Source organism: Balaenoptera borealis (assembly GCF_965194805.1).
Source record: "Balaenoptera borealis genome assembly, chromosome: 8".
NCBI lineage: Eukaryota > Metazoa > Chordata > Mammalia > Artiodactyla > Balaenopteridae > Balaenoptera > Balaenoptera borealis.
The window spans coordinates 34,582,907-34,601,096 of NC_138865.1; the positions used below are offsets into that span (position 1 = coordinate 34,582,907).

The 18,190-nt window shown below is 37.1% G+C and overlaps 1 protein-coding gene and 1 long non-coding RNA gene across 11 annotated transcripts in view; both read left to right on the forward strand.

Moving 5' to 3' along the window:
- Positions 1 to 8,948, forward strand: part of LOC309633037 — a 29,187-nt gene extending 20,239 nt beyond the window's left edge. Inside the window, exon 2 of the long non-coding RNA XR_014247264.1 lies at positions 208 to 8,948. This is a non-coding gene — a long non-coding RNA (uncharacterized lncRNA). The remainder of the gene's footprint in view (positions 1 to 207) is intronic.
- The window catches only part of CDC14B (cell division cycle 14B), a 105,439-nt gene that overhangs the window by 32,376 nt on the left and 54,873 nt on the right, over positions 1 to 18,190 (forward strand). For 7 of the 10 annotated variants that reach the window (XM_082401198.1, XM_082401202.1, XM_082401203.1 and 4 more), the window contains exons 2-3: positions 15,925 to 16,015; positions 16,564 to 16,639. In XM_082401198.1, the coding sequence (XP_082257324.1) occupies positions 15,925 to 16,015; positions 16,564 to 16,639 (167 nt within the window). Of the gene's footprint in view, positions 1 to 8,963; positions 14,580 to 15,924; positions 16,016 to 16,563; positions 16,640 to 18,190 lie in introns of those variants that run through there. The other 3 variants (XM_082401199.1, XM_082401206.1, XM_082401201.1) reach the window with 1 other exon arrangement.

Consider the following 18,190-nt stretch of genomic DNA (forward strand, 5'->3'; position numbering starts at 1 on the left):
TTAAAAAAAATAATTTGTCTTTGTATTACTGTGAAAATATTTCATATTGATCTACCTCATTAACTTTAACTCATGGTATGACTGCCACAGTTTTATGTAATTATTCCTCTATTGCTAACAGTTAGTTCAATTTACTTTTACTGCAGACAGTGCTACAGTAAACATCCTTACAGCTTCTTACTTGTCATATGCTACTTTTTCTCTGAGGTATATGTGAAGAAGGGGGACTGGCTGGGTCAAGGGATACATGCATAACAGATTCTGCCAGCTTGCTCTCCAGAATACCTCTACCAATTTTCAGTCCCATCTTCCTTGTATAAAGGTAACAACTTCCGCACAACCTTTCCCTAACTGATAGCACTGTTAAATTTTTTTCCAATTTGATGGTGTGAAATACAATGTCATTGTTTTATACTTTTTATTTTTCTGTTTACTAGTTAGTTTAAGCATCTCACCTTTTTTTGTCATTTCTATTTGTCTGACTTACCTTTTCTATACCTGACTCAATATTCTATGGGACTGTTTGCAATTTTAAGATATTTCATAGGAATTAAAAAATATTTGTATAATACGTATATTTTTTGTTATATAAGTTACAAATATTTTCTCCCAGTCAGTGCTTTTTTAAAATAACTTTTATTTATTTATTTTAAATTTAATTTTATTTTTGTACTGGAGTATAGTTGATTTACAATGTTGTGTTTCAGGTGTACAGCAAAGTGATTCCATTATACATGTACATATATCCATTCTTTTTCAGATTCTTTTCCCATATAGGTTATTACAGAATATTGCAGAATTCCCTGTGCTATACAGTATGTCTTTGTTGATTATCTATTTTATATATAGTAGTGTATGTATGTTCATCCCAAATGCCTAATTTATCCCTCCCCCCCACCTTTCCCCTTTGGTAACCATAAGTTTGTTTTTCAAGTCTGTGGGTCTGTTTCTGTTTTGTAAATAAGTTCATTTGTATCATATTTTTAGATTCCACCTATAAGTGATATCATATGATATTTGTCTTTCTTTGACTTACTCCACTTTGTATGATAATCTCTAGGTCCATCCATGTTGCTGCAAATGACATTATTTCATTCTTTTTATGGCTGAGTAATCCATTGTATATATGTGCCATATCTTCTGTATCAACTCCTCTGTTGATGCACATTTAGGTTGCTCCCATGTCTTGGCTATTGTAGATAGTGCTGCAGTGAACATTGGTGTGCATGTATCTTTTTGAATTACGGTTTTCTCCAGGTATATGCCCAGGAGTGGAATTGCTGGATCATATGGCAGTTCTATATTTAATTTTTTAAGGAATCTCCATACTGTTCTCCAGAGTGGCTCTATCAATTTACATTCCCACCAAGAATGCATGAGGGCTCCCTTTTCTCCACACCCTCTCCAGCATTTATTGTTTGTAGATTTTTTGATGATGGCCATTCTGACCCGTGTGAGGTGATACCTCATTGTAGTTTTGATTTGCATTTCTCTAATAGTTAGCAATGTTGAGCACCTTTTCATGTGCCTCTTGGCCATCTGTATGTCTTCTTTGGAGAAATTTCTGTTTAGGTCTTCTGCCCATTTTTTGATTGTGTTGTTTGTTTGTTTTGGATATTGAGCTGCATGAGCTGTTTGTATATTTTGGAGATTAATCCCATGCCAGTTCCTTCATTTGCAAATATTTTCTCCCATTCTGAGGGTTGTCTTTTCGTCTTGTTTATGGTTTCCTTTGCTGTGCAAATGCTTTTAAGTTTAACTAGGTCCCATTTGTTTATTTTTGTTTTCATTTTCATTACTGTAGGAGGTGGATCCAAAAAGATATTTCTGTGATTTATGTTAGAGAGTGTTCTGCCTATGTTTTCCTCTTAGAGTTTTCAGTCTTACATTTAGGTTTTTAATCCATTTTTAGTTTATTTTTGAATATGGTGTTAGAAAATGTTCTAATTTCATTCTTTTACATGTAGCTGTCCCATTTTCCCAGCACCACTTATTGAAGAGACTGTCTTTTCTCCATTGTATATTCTTTGCTCCTTTGTTGTAGATTAATTGACCATAGGTGCGTGGGTTTATTTCTGGGCTTTCTATCCTGTTCCATTGATCTACTTTTCTGTTTTTGTGCCAGTACCATACTGTTTTGATGACTGTAGCTTTGTAGTATAGTCTGAAGTCAGGGAACCTGATTCCTCCAGCTCCGTTTTTCTTTCTCAAGATTACTTTGGCTATTCAGGGGTCTTCTGTATTTCCATACAAATATAAAAAGTTTTTGTTCTAGTTCTGTGAAAAATGCCGTTGGTAATTTGATAGGGATTGCATTGAATCTGTAGACTGCCTTGCGTAGTATAGTCATTTTGACAGTATTGATACTTCCAATCCAAGAAAATGGTATATCTTTCCATCTGTGTCATCTTCGATTTCTTTCATCGGCATCTTATAGTTTTCAGAGTACAGGTGTTTTGCCTCCTTAGGTAGGTTTATTCCTAAATATTTTAGTCTTTTTGATGCGCTAGTAAATGGGATTGTTTCCCTAATATCTCCTTCTGAGCTTTCGTTGTTAGTGTATAGAAATGTGAGTGATATCTGTGTATTAATTTTGTATTCTGCAACTTTACCAAATTCATTGATGATTTCTAGCAGTTTTCTGTTACCATCTTCAGGATTTTCTATGTATAGTATCATATTATCTGCAAATAGAGACAGTTTGACTTTTTCTTTTCCAATTTTGATTCCTTTTATTTCTTTTTTTTCTCTGATTGCCATGGCTGGGACTTCCAGAACTGTGTTGAATAAAAGTGTCAAGAGTGGGCATCCTTGTCTTGTTCCCGATCTTAGAGGAAATGCTTTCAGCTATTCACCGTTGAGTATGATGTTAGCTGAGGGTTTGTCATATATGACCTTTATTATGTTGAGGTAGGTTCCTTTACGCCTACTTTCTGGAGAGTTTTTATCATAAATGGGTGTTGAATTTTATCAGAAGCTTTTTCTGCATCTCTTGAGATGATCATATAGTTTTTATTCTTCAGTTTGTTAATGTGGTATATCTCACTGATTGATTTGCAGATATTGAAAAATTCTTTTTTTAAAAAAAATATTATTTATTTATTTTTGGCTGCATTGGGTTTTCGTTGCTGTGCGTGGGCTTTCTCTAGTTGCAGCGAGTGGGGCTGCTCTTCGTTGCAGTGCATAGGCTTCTCAGTGTGGTGGCTTCTTTTATTGTGGAGCACAGGCTCTAGGTGCACGGGCTTCAGTAGCTGTGGCACGTGGGCTCAGTAGTTGTGGCTTGTGGGCTCTAGAGCGCAGTCTCAGTAGTTGTGGGGCACAGGCCTAGTTGCTCTGCAGCATGTGGGATCTCTCCGGACCAGGGCTCGAACCTGTGTCCCCTGAATTGGCAGGCGGATTCTTAACCCCTGCGCCACCAGGGAAGTCCCTGAAAATTCTTACATTTTGGGGATAAATCCCACTTGATGATGGTATATGATCCTTTTAATGTATTGTTGGATTTGGTTTGCTAGTATTTTGTTAAGGATTTTTGCATCTATGTTCATCAGTGATATTGGCCTGTAATTTTCTTTTTTTTTATATCTTTGTCTGGTTTTGGTATCAGGGTGATGGTGGCCTCATAGAATGAGCTTGGGAGTTTTCCTTCCTCTGCAATTTTTTGGAACAGTTTCAGAAGGATAGGTGTTAACTCTTCCCTAAATGTTTGATAGAAGTCACTTGTGAAGCCATCTGGTCCTGGAGTTTTGTTTGTTGGAAGTTTCTTAATCACAGTTTCAATTTCAGTACTTGTGATTGGTCTCTTCATATTTTCTATTTCTTCCTGGTTCAGTCTTGGAAGATTGTACCTTTCTAAGAATTTGTCCATTTCCTTCTAGGTTAAATAACTTAGATTTGCAGAAACATTACAAAGATACTACAGAGAGTTTCTGTATATTCTTCACCCAGTTTTAGTTTCCTTGAATGTTATCATTTGTATTAGTTTGCTCAGGTTGCCATAATAAGATATACATGCTTATTGGCTTAAACAACAGAAATTTATTTTCTCACAATTCTTGAGGTTGGAATTCTAAGATCAAGGTGCCAGCAGGATTGGTTTCTGGTGAGACAGCTGCCTTCTTGCTGTGACCTCATGTGGCCTTTACTCTGTGCTATGCATTCCTGGCGTCTTTTCCTCTTCTTATAAGGACACCAGTCCTATTGGTTTAGGGCCCCACCCTTATGATCTCATTTAACCTTAATTACCTCTTTAAAGGCCCTATCTCTAAATACAGGCACACTGAGGGCTAGGGCTTCAACATATGAATTTGTGGGGAGGGGGGGCACAATTTGTTCCATAACATCATTCTGCATTACCATGTGGCATTAAGAAACCAACACTGGTTGGTATGTTACTGTTACATATACTCCAGACTTTATTCATGTTTCCCCAGTTTTCCCATTAATGTCCTTTTTCTATTCCAGCATTCAATCTAGGATACCACCTTGCATTTAGTTGTCATCTCCTTAGCCACCTCTAAGGTTCATGACAGTTTCTCAGTTGTGTTTTTCATGATATTGACAGTTGTGATGAGTATTGGTCAGGTATTTTGTAGAATGTCCCTCATATTTTGTTTGATATTTTCTAATGACTAGACTGGATTTTTGGAATAAAATACCACAGAGGAGAAGCACCCTTCTTGTTGCATCACATCAGGGGGTACATGACATCCGCATAACATCACTGATGAATTATGAACACTTGATTAAAGTAGTGTTGGCCAGGTTTCTCCTCTGTAAAGTTACTATCTTTCCCTTTCCATACTGTTGGGCTGGCTAAAAAGTTCATTTGGGGTTATGGGGGAAACGAACGAACTTTTTGGCCAACTCAATATATTCTTTGGAAGCAAGTCACTAAGTCCAACCCATACTCAAAGTTGAGGGGAGTTAAGCTCTACCTCTTAGAGGGATGTATCTATATATATTACTTGGAATTCTTGTATAAGGAAGATTTGTCTCTTCATTTATTTAATCAATCACTTTTTTATATCAGCATGTATTCATGCATATTTATTTATTTAAAAAAAGTTTTTTTAAAGATTTTTTTTTTTTGATGTGGACCATTTTTAAAGTCTTCACTGAACTTGTTAAAATATTGCTTCTGTTTTATGTTTTGGTCTTTTTGGCCACAAGGCATGTGGGATCTTAGCTCTCTGACCAGGGATCAAACCCACACCCCCTGCATTGGAAGGCAAAGTCTTAGCCACTGGACCACCAGGGAAGTCCCCATATTTATTTTATACTTTCAGTTATAATCCAATATTATGTACTTACTTCATTGCTCAAATTGTTCCAGCTTTGGCTGTTGGGAGTTTTTTCAGGTTGGATCCTGTATTCCACTTTCTTCCCACCCCCTTTCTAAAAATATTTTAATGGTGTCTTTTGTAAATTTATCAAATCCTTTCTTTTTATAGCTTTTGCATTTTGTGTCTTAGTTTAAGACTTAAATATCTAAAGATATGTATCATTCAGGATAGGCTAGATTATGCTGTGATGACAACCCCAACATCTTAGTGGCATGTAACAAGTAAAGGTTTATTTTTTATTCATGACACATGTCTATCACTGGTTAGTAAGAACTGTTATAAATCTTCTTACTTTTGTGACCCAGCTAGTGGAGCATAACTACTACACATATAACTTTTAATTCAGTATAACATAACTGAAGTCTAATTTATTTTATAATATACACATATCTCTATAATATGTCGTAATGATTCATGCATACACAGAAATGTGCACAAAGTGAACAACTTGATAGACAGCTTTGTACATCATGGGTAAGTAACTAGCAGGTAGATTGAGAAAGAGAATATCACTATACCCCAGAAACTACTCCTTCGTGCTCTTTCCCAGACACTCCCCTTCCAAGAATAAAAACTATCATAATTTTTAATTGCCATAGATTTGTCTGGCTTTGAAATCTATTTGAATGGAATCATACTGTGTGATGAAGCCATACTCTTGTTTGGCTTCTTTCACTACAGTATGTTAGTGAGAGTCATCCATGATGTTGGGCATGGTCAAAGTTCATTCATTCATTCTTGCTGGTATATAATATTCAACTGTGAGAAAGTACCACAGTGTTTCAGTCCACCATTTCTAGACATTTGGTTTGTTTTCAATTTTTGGCTATTACAAATAATGATTCTATGAACCACTGTTTGTACCTTTCTTGATGAACATGTGTATGCATTTCTGTTGTATATATGCCTAGAAGTGGAATTACTAAGTCAAAAGATGTGTGATGTTCATTTTTTATAAATATGGCCAATTTTCTAAAATGGCTGTATTTCAGCTATTATCTCGATTGCTGCTGGTCAGAGGGAAAGAGAGTTCTATAGGGTTTTGTACCATCAATTAAATGGGCTGGCCTGGAAGTCGTATATTTCACCTCTGCTCATTTAATCTCAGAGGAGTCAGGACAATCCTACCATGGCCTGGAATGTAGGGAACCAGAACTATTATGTTCAGCTTTTTAATGCAGGTAGAATTTATTTTTGTTTGTGAATGGTGTGACAGAGGGAGCCTTTTTTTTAGGCAGATGATTTTCTTAAGATTTTTGTTTAAGCATATTCCACAGATTTTAACATGAATTCTTATTGAGATTAATTTTAAAGTAATTTGTGATGAATTGTCATTTTATTAATTTTTTTTGGGGGGGCTGTGTTGGGTCTTTGTTGCTGTGTGGGCTTTCTCTAGTTGAGGCGAGCAGGGGCTACTCTTCGTTGTGGTGCATGGGCTTCTCATTGTGGTGGCTTCTCTTGTTGCAGAGCATGGGCTCTAGGCGCGTGGGCTCAGTAGTTGTGGCTTGTGGGCTCTAGAGCACAGGCTCAGTAGTTGTGGCGCATAGGCTTAGTTGCTCCGCAGCATGTGGGATCTTCCTGGACCAGGGCTCAAACCCGTGTCCCCTGCATTGGCAGGCAGATTCTTAACCACTGAGCCACCAGGGAAACCTGGCAGGCGGATTCTTAACCACTGCACTACCAGGGAAGCCCTGTTGAATTCTCTTTTAATTTCCCTTTGTTGCAAGTTATTTAGAAATGGGTTTTAAACATTTGCAGGTTGATAGATTTTTGCTTGTTATATTTGCATCAATGAATTTCAAATTTTGTATTGTGTTAACTGTATGATATGTATGTATGATCTTTGCTTTCCTGAATTTGTTGTAATTTCCTTGTGACGTAATACGTGATGACTTCAGTGAATATCGTATTTTTTGAAAAGTTTGTGCTCTCTGTTGAAAATGGTTCTCTGTATTTACTAGATCAAGCTGCTAATTACTTATTTTATTTTTTGGAGGTGTGTTAACCTTCTATTATTATGGGTTTACTAATTTTTCCTATTTTCACTAGTTTTTGTGTTATAGATATAAAATCTTTTGTCATAAGGTGTGTGATTGTTGTAATCTCTCTTTAGATTACATAATTGTGAAACATCTTTGTCTTTATTGCTTTTTGCTGTGAATTCTGTTTCATCTGCTGTTGATATTAATATACCTGCTCTTTTTCCTAGTAACTATATAGCATACTGTTTTCTATCCTTTCATTTAAATATTTTCTATATGGTTTTGTTTTAATTATCTCTATTAAACAATATATAGGTTGAATTTTTTTAAACTCAATTTGAAAAAATTTTAATAGGTGAATTTAAATATTTTGCATGTTTTACTTTTACTGATATGTTTGGACTTATTTTGTTTTGTGTTTGCCATGCTTCTTCTTGCTGTTTGGTGCCTTGATCACGTTTTCTTAGTTTTATTTTTTCACCGGCTCCAGTGATTTGAAAGGTATGGAAACTATTAAAATTCTTCTAGTGGCTCCCTTTTAAAAAATTCATTTATAAAATATTTTAGAAATATAGGTGAATATGGAGACTAACATAATTTGGGGGGAGGATGTCTGGAACATCTTTAGACAAGATTACTCTTTTCCCCACCTTAATTCTGTACTAACTGTTTGAGGAACATAAGAGTTAAACAGATAAAGATTAAAATGTAAGCTTTATTACTGATAACATTATGGGGCTTGGTTTATACCTGTGTACATTTAGATCTGTAGACAAGTGGAATTACTTACACAAGCAGTCACTGGCAACCCCAGGGATAAATTCCAGATGGTGCATCTGCAAACTGGTGGAGCCTCCATCATCTTGGATCCTTGGGCTGAACATAGCCCCCCAGCAAGAAATAGCCGCTGTTGTAAATTAAATCACTAAGATTTCAGGGTTATTTTTGCCATACCTTACTCTGACTAATAAACTCAATGCATCACAGGACATAGAGTAGACCAAAACCATACTCACTGTAGGTAGATTGGAAAAAGAGGAGTAAGGTAGGACAATTAGGTTTCTTCTTTTGTGAATTTCTTACTCCCATCCTCTGCCCATTTATTTGTTGGGGTGTTAGCTTTTTTCTCTTTGATTTATAGTTCTTTGTAAATTCTGAATACTAATCCTTGTTGCTTTTATGCATTGTACCTATCTCCCTAGTCTGTGAGTTACCTTTTTAAATCTTGTTTTGGGGGTCTTATGTTGAGCAGAAACATTAAATATTCATATAATCAAATTTCTCAATCTTTTGCTTTATAGTTTGGGCTTTTTAAGTCTTGTTTTAAAAAATATCCATCCCTGGCTTCCCTGGTGGCGCAGTTGTTAAGAATCTGCTGCCAGTGCAGGGGACACGGGTTCGAGCCCTGGTCTGGGGGGATCCCACGTGCCGCGGAGCAACTAAGCCCGTGAGCCACAACTACTGAGCCTGCGCGTCTGGAGCCTGTGCTCTGCAACGGGAGAGGCTGCGACAGTGAGAGGCCCACGCACCGCGATGAAGAGTGGCCCCCGCTTGCCGCAACTGGAGAAAGGCCTCACACAGAAACGAAGACCCAACACGGCCATAAATTAATTAATTAATTAATTAATTTTTTAAAAAAATCCATTCCTACTCCACCGTTATGAGTTATTTTTCTATATTTTCTTCTAAGACTTGGCGAAGCTTTTCTTCTCATAGCTAGGCTTTTAATCCAACTGAGATTTTTTTCTTCTTTGAGGGGTGGTGGGCTGTGGTATGAGATGAGGATCGTGAATTTTCCCCCTCCTTCCACCCCAGACAATATGGACAACCAATTGTCACCACACCATGTGTGTTGAGCATTCTTACTTTTCCCATTGATGTGTAATGCATGTCATAAGGGAAGTTTCTGTGTATATGTAGTCTCTTACTGGGCTGTTGTATGTAATAGATAAAGATCTAGTATATCTGTTCCAATTCTACAAGCCTAAATTATTGTAAGTTTTAATATTTGGTAGGGCAAGAGCTCCCTTCTTGTTCGTTTTCAAAATGGTCTTGGTTCTTCTTGGCCCTGTGGTCTTCTAGATTAATTTTGGGATCAGCTTGTTAGGTTCTGTGGAAAGCTCTGTTGAGATTTTGATAAGAGTTGCATTTAGTTTGAGGGAAATTACCATCTTTGTGACATTGAATCTTCCCATTAAAAACCTGCTTTATGGGGGGGTGGTGGTGTGATGAATTGGGAGATAGGGATTGACATATATACACTAATATGTATAAAAGGGATAACTAATAGGAACCTGCTGTATAAAAAAATAAATAAAATAAAATTTTTAAAAAACCCCTGCTTTATCTTTCCATATGTCCATAAATAATTAAGCACTTATATTTCATAAATTAGTTATTACAAGTAGTATATAGAAAAACTCCTGGTTTTTGTGTTAATCATCTATATCCAGAAAGTTTACAAACATTTATTTATTTATTCTAATAGTTTATCTACAGATTCTTTTGTAATTTCTAGGCAGACAGTCGTCTGTAAATAAGGACAATTTTGTTTCTTCCTTTCTAAGTCTTCTCTCATTTCTTTTTCTTATCTTGGCATCAGTGAGTATTTCCAGTTATTACATTATTAAATAGGAGTAATGGTAGTAGGAATTTTTTTCTTGTTTTTCACTTCAGGGAGATACTTACAAAGTTAAAGCATGAAGTATTATATTTTGCTAGAGGTATTTGGAAGATAATCTATCAGTTTAAGGAAGTCCTCTTTTAGTCCCATTGTGTAAAGGCTTAATTGGGAATGAGTTGATTTTAATGACTTCTGTAGTTAATGACATAATTATGTGGCTTTCTTCTGTAATATATTCATGATGTTGGACTGTTTAACGTTGAGCCACTGGTAAGATTAATTTTCTTTTAATATGCTATTGACTATTTGTATTTCTTTTCTGAATTGAGTGTTCGTAGCCTTTATAGATTTTTATTTTCTGTTGGGTTGTTATATTGCTTTACAGATACTTTTTATCAGTTGTGATGATTAGCCCTTTATTATATATTTTCTGTAAGTTTCTGTTGCTTTTTTTCTTTTATAACTTTTGAACTTTGTGTCATGCTTAAAAACCCCATTTAAATTGTAAAATTATTTGCTATAATTTTATAGTTATCTGACAGCTTTTAAAAACTTATTTCATCTGGTATTTGTTTTATATAGTATGTGAGATTGGAACCTCATTTTCTTTTCATACTTACAGACATTTGACCCTTATTGAATATGGCTTTCTTTGTGACTAATTTGAAAAACCAGTTTTCTCATATACTAGGTTTTCATATATGCCTGGGTTCATATTTCTATGTTGCTGTGCTAAAATCGTATTGTTTTAATTACTCTTGCTTTATAATAAGGCAAGTCTCTAAGGCAGGAATTTAAAAATCTCAGTTTTTACCCAAATAGCCTGTGTTCAGATCCTAATTCTGCTACTGTACAAGTTTTGTGACTCCGCTCAGGTTAGTCATTTTGCCTCTTTAAGGTTAGGTTTCCTTTCTGGGAAAATATTGATAGTTGTAGTAGTATTTGCTTTGTAGGTTGTAATGAGCTTATTAATATAATACCTGGCACTATACTCTCAATAATTGTTAGCTGTCATTGTTTTAGGGGGTACTGCTTCTTTTTATTAATCAGTAGTTTTATGAACATTTCTTCTGCTCCCCTTGGTCACTACTTATCTCAAAGAATGAGGGACTAATAATAGATGAGAGCGATGGCTATTGACCCTCTCTGAGGGACAGTCACTGTTCAGGTGGAGCCTGTTCTTTGGCCTGTTCTCTCTTGTTCCCAAGGGGTGTGAATTCTCCCTTCTGCTTGTCTTACAGTTAGCTCACCAAGGGCAGACTTCCCTGTCCAATAGAGAAGCCTTGCACTTCTCCATTTCCTCTGCCAGGACTTGTGAAGTCAGTCTAGTTCCAGGGGGGAACAGAAATAGTGAGAAGTTCATTGTGTCCATAGTAGAGTTATTTTAATCATTTCTACTAAAATGTAGATACTGTATTATCATTGCCACCTGACTGCTACATATATTTCTCAGTTGGTTTAGAACAGTGGTCCCCAACCTTTTTGGCACCAGGCACCAGTTTGGTGGAAGACAGTTTTTCCAAGGACGGGGCAGGGGAGGGGGGGAATGGTTTCAGGATGATTCAAGCACATTGATTTATTATGGTCTCTGTGCAGTCAAATCTCTCTGCTAATGATAATCTGTATTTGCAGCCGCTCCCCAGCGCTAGCATCACTGCGTCAGCTCCACCTCAGATCATCAGGCATCAGATTCTCATAAGGAGCGCGCAACCTAGATCCCTCCCACACGCAGTTCACAGTAGGGTTCACGCTCCTATGAGAATCTAATGCCACCGCTGATCTGACAGGAGGTAGAGCTCAGGCGGTAATGCCAGCAATGGGGAACGGCTGTAAATACAGATGAAGCTTCGCTTTCTTGCCTACTGTTCACCTCCTGCTGTGCGGCCCGGTTCCTAACAGGCCACGACCAGTACTGGTCCATGGCCTGGGGGTTGGGGACCCCTGGTTTAGAACATACCTCTCTCTGTTTTATGATTAACTGTCCCCCAGATAGCTAGTTGTTATGCAGGAAAATGTTATTCATTTATTTAACAAATATTTATTAAAGGAAGAAGTAGTAAACTGGAGGCCCAAAAGCCAAATCAGAACTGTAGACAAATTTGGCACAAGGATGGATTTTGAATGTTTTTGTCAGTATTTTAAAACCATGAGATTTCATTTCTTTCTACTGTATTATATCAGTCAAAGAAGCAGGAATGGTGACATTATGTGATGGGGTATAGAGGGAAGAAAGTTTACCACTTCAGTTTTGGACAACAAACACATTAAAGGGAGGACAACAAACACATTAAAGGGAGGATATGTGGGTTTACAATAGGATTATAAGTTTAATCATGAACTTTTAAGCAAACGTAAAGAGACCTGTTTTCTAGCTCCAGGTTTCTAATAAATAGCTCTCATCCCAGCACTCTAGCCTCTATTGTAGTTTATCACAATATGACTCTAACAATAGAATTTTGAGAATATATTGTGCAGAGATAATTGGACATAAAAAATCAGCGATTCCTCCCCGACATGTAATATATAAAATATTTCCTAGGGAACTGAACTTCAGGTTTGGACTTGGAGGGAAAACCTCTCCCCATTTCCTTCCAGTTTTATTTGGGTTTGTTAAAAGAAACTGGATTTCAAGAGATGGTAGCAAGCAAGAGGTTACTAAGTAGTTCTGTTATTTAAATGTGTGCAAAGGACATTTTCCATATTGTCTTATACTATGTTTACTGAATGCTTCATATCTTGATGAAGAGTCAGACTTGGAAAAACACTTTTAGCCCACAGGTTCACTTTTCAAAAGCTTCATAATTTTGAATAGGTAATATATATTACAAAATTCAAAAGTTACAAAAACGAATAAATCTTTCTTACCCTTCCCTATATACAGATACTCAGTTTCCCCTTATAACGGCAAACACCAGTTTCTTGTGTTTCCTTCTAGAGATATGCAAGATTTCATATACAATCGTATACATTTGTGTTTTAAATACACACCTATAAATCATCCAGCCTGTAAACACCTATAAAGCCGTCCATCTTGGCAATCTTGCCCGTGTTCAATTTTCAGTCTTGGAAATTTCTGCCAAATTGCCCTTTGTTGCCCTTCATGGAGGTTGTCCCAGTTTATGTTCTAACACACAGGCAGTGAGAGTACCTGTTTCCCCATCTCACCAACACAGTGCCTTATCAAACTCCTTTCATTTTTGCCAGTCTGAAGGAAAAGTAGTACCTTGTAGTTTAAATTTGCATTTTTGTTATTTCGCAATAACATAAAATTGAAGTTGGGCATCTTTTTGAGATGTACTTAAAATATTTTTCTAGTTTATCCCTTGAATTTGTGTTTATTGCCATGAAGACCATTTAAAAAATGTTTATTAGTTTAACAGATTCTCATGGCTTTTAGATTTTGTTTCATTTAGAAAGGCATTCTTTATTAAAAAATAATTCATGGTTTTGTTTTTTTACATTTAAAGTCTTTGATCTGTCTGGAAGTTTAAATAAGGGTAGTAGGTATGCAGCTTTACTTTTGAGGCAAAAATGTATATATTGTGATATATAATGTGTATATTGTATTGAGATGATAAATAAAGTGTAATTCTTGGGAAAGAGTTGTTACTGTATTGCTTGTTCGTTTTAAGGGAGAGTCATTGAAAATTTTTTCACAGATTATTAAAGTAACACTTTTCTGTAGGAAATTTAGAATAATACAGGAGGGAATAAAAATCAACCATAATCCCACTACCATATTATATATAACAAAATTGGGACCGTACTCATACTGCAACTTATTTTTTTCTCACTTGAGACTAACATAGGAACTTAGGTTTAGAAAATAAATTGTCGTTTAGCATGGTGTCAATTTTTTTCAACCATCCTAATATTTTTCTGAGGCGAAATCTGAGGCCTTGAAAGGAGTGAATGACCTCGGCTTTAGGCATACCTTTAAATTTTGAACAGTTTTAAAGTGCTCCATTTTAAATGAGACACCAGCACTCAGGCGAGCCCGACATTCAGCGGGTTTCGACTCGAGAGCGGACGGAGCTCCAGGCCGGCTGGGGTCCTCGAGCCTGGCTGCAGTGCCCCCTGGTGGCGGAGGCAAGGGCGGCCAAGCACGAGGCTGAGGGTCAGGTCCGCCGCTGAACCCTTCGCTTCCGAGAAATCCTTTTAATCGCTTTGGGAGCCGCTTTCTTTCACAAGGCCCGCATTTGCCTGTCTGACCCCTTTCTGCATGTGCCGACTTTGAGCGCAGAATTGCGGCGCTAGAGCGCCCTGGCGCTGCAGACGACTGCCAGGTTTCCTCGAGGCGGGGCGAAGCTCAGCCCCGGCGCCTGGGGCTGGTTTCCGCGCCCCGCTCCCTCGCTACCCCGTCTGGGGAGTTTGAGAGTTTTGAACTTCCGGGTTGGCTCTCCCGGGCTTGCGGTGTGGTGGCCAGCCGAAGGGCGTCGCTGTGCCCAGTGTTTGGGCGTGTCTCTTTAAACTTTTTTGTTTTTTAAACTTCGGGGGTGTGGTCACGGCCCTCCTCTCTCTGCGGGTTGCTCCCTGGCCACCCGGTCCTTCCCTCCGCCCCGCCTTCCAGATGCTGTGGAGTCATGAGCCTGGAGGGCGCAGGGACCCCTCTGGTGGCCGAGGTGATCAAAGGTTAGTGTGGAGGGCGCGCCCTCGGGACACCCCCTATTTAGAGGGCATCAGGCAGTGCACGGGGGTCGAGGAGGCCCCCATTGCTGGCCAAGATGTGCCTTTAAACTTCGGGGCCAGGGCTGATGCTGTCTCTTGGGCGTGGGTGGCTTCCTGGGACTCCTAGTCCCCAGGCGTGGTCCTGCTTTGGGGCGAATCCACACGGATGTGTGCAGTTCGGCCCCTTGTGTCCTTACACCGTGGATGGTAGGCTCTCCACCTCAGGGAGCAAAATCCGTGGTCACTGCATGGGGATCAAGGGTCATTTGTGGCTGAAAAGGAGTCAGCCCCGTCATCCGTTTGGGTGTCTGTGGTTGCAGGACGTTTCAGTTGAGGCGTTTATAGGGAAATAAATACAGCAATTGTGTGTACTGAATTGTTTAAATTACTATTACAAAAAATTGTTTAAATTACTATTTGGGGAAAGGATGCCAGCTGGCATCCTTTGTTCCTTACTATTTTAAGGGCTGTACTTAATTTTGCCACAATTTGAATCTAAGTATTCTACTAGCACTATTACTAGTATTACTACTGCTAGGTATTGCGGATGACTTTGCTTTACCAAGGATTTTTAGGCAACTCTTTTTGGGGTGGGGCAGGAGAGGAAGGGTGGCGCCTCTGAACCTTACCCTGTTACCATTCTTGCTAAACCTCACAGCAGCCTAACTGCTTTTATGCAACGCAGGTTCATCTCATACTCATCGTGCAGAATACTCTCATTTGCCTCTGCTATAAGGGTCTGATTGTAATAATCATTACAAAAGTAGTGATTCCGAATCAAAAAAAAAGTAGCGACCCCTAAGAACATTGGATAAACATATGGTTTGTTTTGTGTGTTATAGCCGTAAACATTAATTTTGAAGCAATTTTGAAAGCGTTTTCTCTCTACTTAAAACATAGTTTCTTATTGAAATGACTTTTCAGGATGTCTTGAAAACATAGCGAAACATAGGGAAAGTCATCCAGGCTGGTGGTCTAGCTATCAAATGCATGCTGCCACTTACCGAAATTTCTTAGTCCAGGGTAACTAAAGTTTTCCAGAAATCAAGCCGTATGGCTGTATGAAAAGTCATTTACCGCTATTGAAACTTATATTAAAGGCAATTTCTCCTTTTTAAAAATTGCTTACTTATTATTACCCACCAAAATAGCCAGAACATTTTGAAGTTACTCACTGACAACCTTACCATCTGAAACATGCATGGGAAAAAAATAAAAATTTGACTTCATCTGAAAAGGGTTGCAACATGATATATGAAACGTTTTTTAATAATGTGAAGGAAGGAACATTACAATTTTTCCATTTCAGATCGCCTTTGTTTTGCCATTCTCTACAGCAGACCAAAGAGTTCATCAAATGTACATTATTTCAGCATAGATAATGAACTTGAATATGAAAAGTAAGTATTGCTTTTTAAAAGATTGTTAGTAACTTTTTTTTATTTTGAAGAATCTAAAGGTATGTTTATAAAATTGGAACATTACAAATCTGTTGACTGTTAGTTGCAGGATACTCTTTTCTTTAACCCTTAGTAATAAAATAGATCCTTAGGGAAAAAAATCAGAATGAAAGAACCTTCCTAAATTTAACAATTTACATTTGAAATTCTAATAGTTTACAGTATAATGAGATATAAACTAGTGTACTAAGATGTTGTGTTTTTGCCAGTGGAAAAATATGTGTGGAAAAACAGCTTTTTTATTCAGAAAGTATTTTCATTTGTTATTTGAGGTTAGATTTAGGCATTGTAACACTTGTCATGTATTTTAATAGTCATCTTTTACCAGAGTATTTCTTCCATTAGTAAGGCAGTACCTTTAAGTTGTGTGACCTATAATAATTTGGTGTGTGCTTTCTTGCTTTATTTTGATCTTGCAGCTACAAAAAGGCATTTATATTCAGAGCATCTGGAATATACATACACATTTTTGTTTTTCATTTTTGCAGCTTCTACGCAGATTTTGGACCACTCAATCTAGCAATGGTTTACAGATATTGCTGCAAGATTAATAAGAAATTAAAGGTAAAGTATTTCTTACTGAAGATTTCACTTAAGTAATCATTATTAGCCTGATCTTGCAGGGAGGAAGGGAAATCTGTTTTTAAAAAGGAAATGTCATGTTTTTCACTGCAGTGGTGTTTGAGACATACATGTGGTTTATTGTTTTATAAAGTCATAGTATATCTATTTGTTCTCCAGAGTTTTGATGAATGGCTTAAGTTTGGGTCATTTGGTTCTGGTTTGGATTGGTGATGCTCATATACTTGAAAAGCCAAAGTGCAGATGGTCAGTAAAGTGAACCTCTTATTGTCTGAGCCAGTGGAACTGTCACCTAACAAGAGGAGCTTTTCTTCCTTTGGTCATTGTTCTTTCTGCCTTCACTTTGATAGGGAGTGTTAGGAAACTAAGAGAAATTGGATTCATCTTACTTTATTTCATTATGCCTTGAATCTCCCATGATATTGTACTACTTGTGACTCTTCACCATGACCCTTTACACATGATTAAGGAGCAGAGAAGCAAGGGCAGACAGCATACAGTCTTTAAGACTGTATCACTGAATTCTAAGAGTGTATTACTATTAGTTTGAACTTAGACCTTATTCATTTATTTAAAAAAACTTTGAATTGTTGGTCATGTACAATAAAAGGTGTTCATATACTGCTAGCAATTCTAAGAGTCACTGTATATTCTCTAGTAGAAATACTGGATTTGGGGGCAGGTGCTTTTTAAGAACAAGTTTATTCAGCTGATTACTTATTAGACTACTACACAGAAATAAAATTCATTTTCAATTAAAAATTAAATTATACTAAAAATTTATGGGTGAGTAAGGCAGATCTGTTTCCCCTTGAACATCAAACTTAAAATTCCACACCATAAATGTTAGAAGCATCTGTCAGAAGTTACTAATATGTATAAAGGAAGTTGCAGCATTGCTTTTTCTTTTTTTGATTAAATTTGTATTCACTAGAGATGTATACAGAGATGGAGACTCTTCTTTCTGGACTTTATTCCTCCCCGGAACAGGAATATAAGCATTTGTGGCCTTGGGTATTTATGTTCCCCCCATTCCGTTTTTCCAGTTGCCAGTGGCAGGTTTTTTGTTTCATACAGGGCTGAGAAGCTAAAAATAATTTCCTTTTCCCCTGCTTGTGTTCCTTTGCTTTAATTTTGAAAGTTTTTTGTTTGTTTCTTTGTTTGTTTTAAACATACTTGGCCATCCTTTTATCCTTTGGGTCAACCAAGAATATATTTGTCCTTTTTTCAAACTTTAAACAAAAATTATTTACCAGAACAGCTTGCAGTGTTGACCATCCCACCTGACTGAAACTTAATTCCTATTCAATTAATAGTAGTAAAAGTGTGTTGAGAATTTGTATTAAGAGTGTCTTGTGTGTATGCTGCTTGAGGGCTGGTTGGGTTGTTTTTTTTTTTTTTTCTTTAAATCAACTTGGATTTCTTACTCTATGTAAAACAACTAAAAGAAAATATGTAACATTCATCATTGAAATACCCAAACATTGGCTCACAGAAGCAAAAGAATACTGTGCTTATTCAACTGAATATATC